This window comes from Photinus pyralis, unplaced genomic scaffold, assembly GCF_008802855.1.
Source record: "Photinus pyralis isolate 1611_PpyrPB1 unplaced genomic scaffold, Ppyr1.3 Ppyr1.4_LG10, whole genome shotgun sequence".
In the NCBI taxonomy this organism is placed as follows: Eukaryota; Metazoa; Arthropoda; class Insecta; order Coleoptera; family Lampyridae; genus Photinus; species Photinus pyralis.
Window position 1 is genome coordinate 9,837,324 of NW_022170250.1, and position 6,107 is coordinate 9,843,430.

Here is a 6,107-nt window from a genome sequence, read left to right on the forward strand (position 1 = left end):
GAATTTTTTATTTTACAATTTCAATACAACATTTTCTTGCCGATTTTATCTGGTAAAAAATGAGTTAAAAAATGTTTTCAAATGTGAAACACGTAACCAAATTCCGATTATCCTTTGAGCAGGTTTAATCAATCTCCAGCCTCTTAAAGGTGCCCTCAATTCCAAAGAGACTATCAAACTTGTTGGATTTTTGAAGCCGTTTGGATTCATCGGCAACTTTTTTCTCGTCCTCCATGACAAAATCCATGTTCTCCAAGACCATAGCCTTAACTTCCCCTACAATAACGTCAGCATCGTTGTTGACCGTCCAGTTTTGGACTTACCGTAAAGGTCGCGCATTGATCCATTAGTCCCGCCAAGTTCTACAGTCAAACACTCCTTTGGGACATGGTCGTACAAGGTCTTCGTGTAGTCACTGTGGACGTGTATCTGGAAGCTGAGAGTTAAACAAGCGGCAGGCGAGCGTGGTGACGAACCAATTTAAATATTTCATGTTTGACGCATTGCTTGACAATCGCCAGAATGGCGTCCATTTTGGAACCGGCGTTAATTAGATGAAACGCCTTGAGTTGTAACGGGAGACCCTCCTGAAGAATTCGTCAGTTTCGGCGCGTCGGAAATCTACTCACCTGGACAAACGCCAGGAACTTCTTGAGAACCGTGATGGGTATTCGGGCAACGTGCGAAATCGAGTACCTTTCCATGTCACAAATACAAATCAACCCATTGACCGTTCCCTTTTGAATCAGTGAGAGCTTGGAGACAGTGCATATCAGCTTTATAAAGTCAGCGTAAACATATTTGGTGGGATCTCTATCGTTGAGGCCTGAGTAAACCACTTGGTACCCTTCTGGTGTTAATGTTGGCAATGGTACCAGAACGCTATAAACAACTTTAAGTGATTAGGGGACCGATTCCCGAAACATACTGAGTGTTCAGTATTCCGTCCCACGTTCTTGAGTCTCGCGCGCCGTAGATTTCAGGGCTCAGCGCTAGTAAGGTGTAGTGACTATCGATTGTGGCTTTAGTCATCTCAATGCTGCAATCACAGCTAAGAAGGAAGAAGATCATTTCCATCTCTAAAAAGAAACCATTTCATTCGATCAAGAGATAAGCGATGGTTTTACCGAGAATCTCCGGAAGATGCGGCTGTTTCGCGAGCCATTCCCGCAGGCATTGCACGTCTTCTCTCTTCAGTTGCGACGCTCGTCTCGTATACTCGAAATCCACGCTGGCATAGTTCAGAGGCATTTCGCGCAGTCGGTAGCTGAGATATGGAAATGCACGGATTGTTTACATTTCAATTCCCACAGAATATTAATCTGAGATGACCTTAATTTCCGATAACTTAATGACTTTTCATTTCGCAAATAACTCCAAAGTATTAAAAGAATAACAATTGAAAATATGACGAAACCTTGTGGCCCTCTGACAGTCGTAGCACTCACCTAAGGCCCGCTTATTCAAAATGCAACTGAGGTACGAAAAAGTTTTAGGTCCGCCATACACGTTGCGGTGGATCGGACCGGTATACCTGCGCAAGTTTACCTCTCCGGTTTCAGGCGAGAGATCACACACGCTACAGTAAACCGGATGGGTGAAGGATTTCTCTACAGTCGAGAAATGGGGAGCCAACAAGACGGCGTGATTGCTTTGTTGGGTTTGTTAGTGGTTAGAAACAGTAACATTTTCAATTTCCTTTCATTTCGTAGCAAGTCTGTCATAAGTGGCCTCTCTCACGCCACGGTCATGGTTACTCCTTGCTAGGGCTGTGAAAAATTATCGATAAATATTGATAATTGAAGTCTATCAAATATACCGATAAATATCGATAATTCCCGATAGACCTCGATTATTGATATTTCGATAAATTATCTATAATTACCGATTATCTATATAATGTCGATTATCGATATATACAATTTTCTTTAAATTTCGCATAATAAACTAAAAAAATTGTTTTCGCATTTTTAAAGAGAACTAGATTATCTATTTCCGTAAAAACAAAAACTCAGTTATTTCAAATACAGAGATGGTGTGGGGTGTTCAATTGTTTTTGCAATAACCTGTTTTAACTTAACCGTTTGACCGATTTTAACAAATTAGTTTTGACACTATAACCCAAAATCAAAAAAATCAAATGGAATGATATAACTTTTTCTTTATGAAAAAGTAGCCAAATAACGTCCAAAGATACCAGTCAAAACAGTTTTTCAAAATCTGGTTCCTAACCTCAAATATTGGGAAAACGAGATTAATTCATTAATTAATAGAAATGCTTAAATTGTATCTTATTTGACGTATTTCCGGTATTTGCCGATGGCGCGAAAGATTGTTTGGAAAAGGACCCTACACTTTTAGGTAGGCCTTGGAAAATTAAACAAATGAAACACGATGCATTATAAAATAATAACATCCGTAATTTGTACATTATTCTGCTGTGTTTACATTCAGAAAGTACAGTTTTTTGGATTTGTAATCTTTTCTAAAATGCCGCTTTTTAACCAAGAAGCATTTAATATGCTGGCGATATATTTTGAGTGTTCTCAAAATGCGACCATCGCTGCCCGCATCTTCTATTTGCGTTATCCGAATCGACCACGAACCTTCGCCGCCAGCATATTAAATGCTTCTTGATTAGAAATCGGCATTTTAGAAAGGATTCAAAGAACTGCACTTTCTGAATGTAAACACAGCAGAATAATTTACAAATTACGGCTGTTATTATTTTATAATGCATCGACAAATACCGAAAATACGTCAAATAAGATACAATTCAAGCATTTCTATTAATTAATTAATTAATCTCATTTTCCCAATATTTGAGGTTAGGAACGAGATTTTGAAAAACGGTTTTCACTGGCCTCTTTGGGTGTTATTTGGCTGCTTTTTGATAAAGAAGAACTCATATCATTCCATTTGATTTTTTTGATTTTTTTAGGATTTTGGATAATAGTGTCAAGGATAGCCCTCTGGCGGGGAAGGATTCAACTAAATTAACTATATTTTGGTTGATTCTCAATGCCCAAGGAATGCTCTTTTCAACGATACCAAATTTGTTAAAATCGGTCAAACCGTTAAGAAGTGAAAGCAGGTTATTGCCAAAAACAATTGAACGCCCCACAGCATCTTTGTTTTTGAAATAACTGAGTTTTTGCTTTTACAAAAATGATAGATGAACTGGTTCTCTTTAAAAATGCGAAAAAAGAATGTTTAGTTTATTATGCGAAATTTAAAGAAAATGCAATTTTAAAATTTAAGATTGCAGTTACGCCCTCTGGTGGTCATTTTTAGAACTTGAAAATATTTTCCAGTGATTCTTCATAACCGATTTACGTAAAAATTTTTTTTACCCCTAGGTCATACGACGAACGGTTCCCGAGATACGGCCGAGGAATAGTCTTATTGGGTCACCCAGAACTAATTCCACCAATTACTTTCGGACTTTTACAATTTCACTATTTATTGGACAATTTGAGCCTCTAGTTTTATTGCCGCGTAGACTTTCTACGATGTGTAATACCTAAACTGCCCGAACCGTTAAAAAGGTACCGAAAATCCCAACTTTACCTTTACCTACGCTTCGAGGATGCTAAAGATGCATCTTACTCTACATAAGCATTCAAAATTTTGGGGTTTGTGGCAATACTTTTTTAAGTCAATGGTTTCTCAATGGTCGCTCTTTGATTTTTAAGTCAATGATTACCCTATGCGTCACTGACCGATTAATTGCAGGGAGTGTAGTTGGCGGCCGTCTGACGGCTGATAACGGGCGATGAAAAAATTAATAGCTTTTACGTAACCAAACGGCTGATTCTGCACATAATCAGACCACGACGCAGCACGCGAATTGTCGAGGTAGCAATTCTAAACCCTAGCGGTGCTTTTAAAAGGATGATGGGTCAAAAAGAAAAAAGTTGATTGGCTAAATGGGTAAAGATGACCGCTGGAAGCTATTAGCGCCATTTTCGGGCGTGTTCAAAAATTGAACCGTTTAGGGATCCGGGGTTTGCAACCGTGTATTGTAACATACTGTTATCCTGTAGCCCTAAAACGCAACTCCACCCAAAAAATGTAGCATTAGGGTCAAGTTCGATGAGGTGGGGCCGATACCTGGACAAATTGGTGCCCGAATCTCTCTAGGAACGAATTTACTTTTTGATTTCGTAACTGCTTGTTCTGGTAACTCAAATTTGAATTAATCTCCCGTATTGTGCTCGAAACATGATTAATACCACTAAACGATCTCGTGGTCCACGAACTAATGCCTCTCCAAAACGTCCCGGACTGATCCCCACAACGCAGCATGCAAATCGCCGAGTTACCAATTGCAAACCCTAGTGGTGTCTGCCTAAAGGCTTTGAAAAGTATAAGATTGGTCAAAAGGAAATTGGATAAACGAGTAACCTATTGAGCCACTTTGGCGGGTGTTACAAAATTTAAAAAAAGTGGGGATCATTGGTATGCAATCCTGTATTAGATTCGTAAAGAAAATCATCGCCACGCTTCCGTTACTCTTTTGTTTACCGTGAGATCTAAAAGTTGAGTTAAAGATCTGAGATCTGAGAGTTCTAATTGAGAGTCTGAATTTTGCATTTAAACTATACACGCCACCTCGGACTTTATTTTATCTTGTATTTATTATCATACTTTTATGACGGAGTGACACGTGTTTAGTTCTAAATGGGGCACTGTTTTATTGGTTTCTCATAACCTTAAAATTTTTTCCATGCGACGCTTTGTTAGATAAGCATCCTTAATCCGGAACCGAAACTTCATTGTTTGTAAACGAGAAGAGTATGTGAACACGATCCGCAAACGTCATCAGTATTTACGACATGGTTCAAGGCAAGTAATCAGTGTTTGTGCTCTCAGCGAGGTCGAAGGGAACTGGGCAGCAGATAACAGTAGTGATTTCCATTGAGAGCATTACAATGCCACTGAACTATGCAGATGTGCCATTACAGTACGCGAAACACAAAGACCTACACAAGGAAGATGTGGAATACCTCAAATCCTGGATGGGAAAACAACCACACTTACCCCAAATTAGCGGTAGCCCCAACTTTCAGCGCACACTCAACTTTAGTTTTGCGTTTCAGATCTTGAAGTGATCCTTCTTCTTTCCAGCTGCGATTGTAAGGTGGAGATGGCCAAGACGACCATAGAGAACCATTTCACGTTGCGCGGAATGATTCCGGAGATTTTTGGTCCTCGCGACCCGGAGACATGGAGACTAGCTTTGGATGTGGCGTGAGTTTGATAATCCATCATTTTAGATGTATGATCGTATGTGACACAGAACGGTATTACCGTTACCAAAACTGACGCCTGAAGGTTACCAAATTTTCTACTGCAAGATTAACAATCCGGACCCAAGCAAGTACGTATTCACCGATGCGATCAAGTACCTGGAAACCATTTTCAAATTGACGATACTCCAAAAGGGAACTTTGGATGGGATGATTGGAGTGGTCGATATGGAAGGATATTCACTAGCGCACCTTGCGAAAGTCAACTTGATGGTATTGAAAAGACTAATCGTGTTTGTGCAGGTAAGCAAGTATGAGGGCTATCATTTTAACTAACCATCCATCACACCTAGGAAGCACTCCCAATGAAGCTCGCAGCTGCCCACTTCATCAACGCCGGTACGCGTCTCGACAAAATTTTCGCACTCATGAAACCGATCATGAAGAAGGAGATCATTGAGATGGTACCCAGTAATCGGTCATCCAGTACTGTACAACAAATGCTTGTAGATCCACATCCACAGCGACTACCAGAAGACCTTGTACAAATCCTTACCTCTTGATTGCATGCCAAAAGATTATGGAGGCTCGCTGGGGTCGGTTCAGGAGATGAGAGGTCCCGACCGACACTCAAATTCAAACTCACTTACTTTGATTTTTAGCGGCAACGGTAGAGATGGTGCTGAATAACATGGACTTTATTGCAGATGAAGAGAGAAAGGTTGCGGACGAGTCGAAGAGACCTCACCCGGTCACCAAATTTAACGAATTGTTCGGAATTGAAGGTACTTTCAAGAAATTAGAGATAGACTGATTTTGTAACATTCAACTAGTCAGTACACAACACTAATATTT

General features: G+C 40.0%; 2 protein-coding genes across 2 annotated transcripts; one reads left to right on the forward strand and one right to left on the reverse strand.

The window, feature by feature from the left end:
* Positions 1-1,304, reverse strand: LOC116161770 (alpha-tocopherol transfer protein-like). The gene is made up of 6 exons (XM_031475235.1): positions 1,128-1,304; positions 929-1,079; positions 630-882; positions 477-587; positions 324-429; positions 1-276 (listed from the first exon to the last, which is right to left on the reverse strand). Exons 1-6 carry the CDS (start codon positions 1,249-1,251, stop codon positions 125-127), a joined length of 897 nt encoding a protein of 298 aa, XP_031331095.1. The 5' UTR covers positions 1,252-1,304; the 3' UTR covers positions 1-124.
* A 3,338-nt stretch (positions 1,305-4,642) lies between these two features.
* Positions 4,643-6,107, forward strand: LOC116161823 (alpha-tocopherol transfer protein-like). Its single transcript, XM_031475292.1, has 7 exons — positions 4,643-4,797; positions 4,849-5,055; positions 5,103-5,253; positions 5,303-5,555; positions 5,606-5,716; positions 5,763-5,868; positions 5,915-6,107. Exons 2-7 carry the CDS (start codon positions 4,935-4,937, stop codon positions 6,064-6,066), a joined length of 894 nt encoding a protein of 297 aa, XP_031331152.1. The 5' UTR covers positions 4,643-4,797; positions 4,849-4,934; the 3' UTR covers positions 6,067-6,107.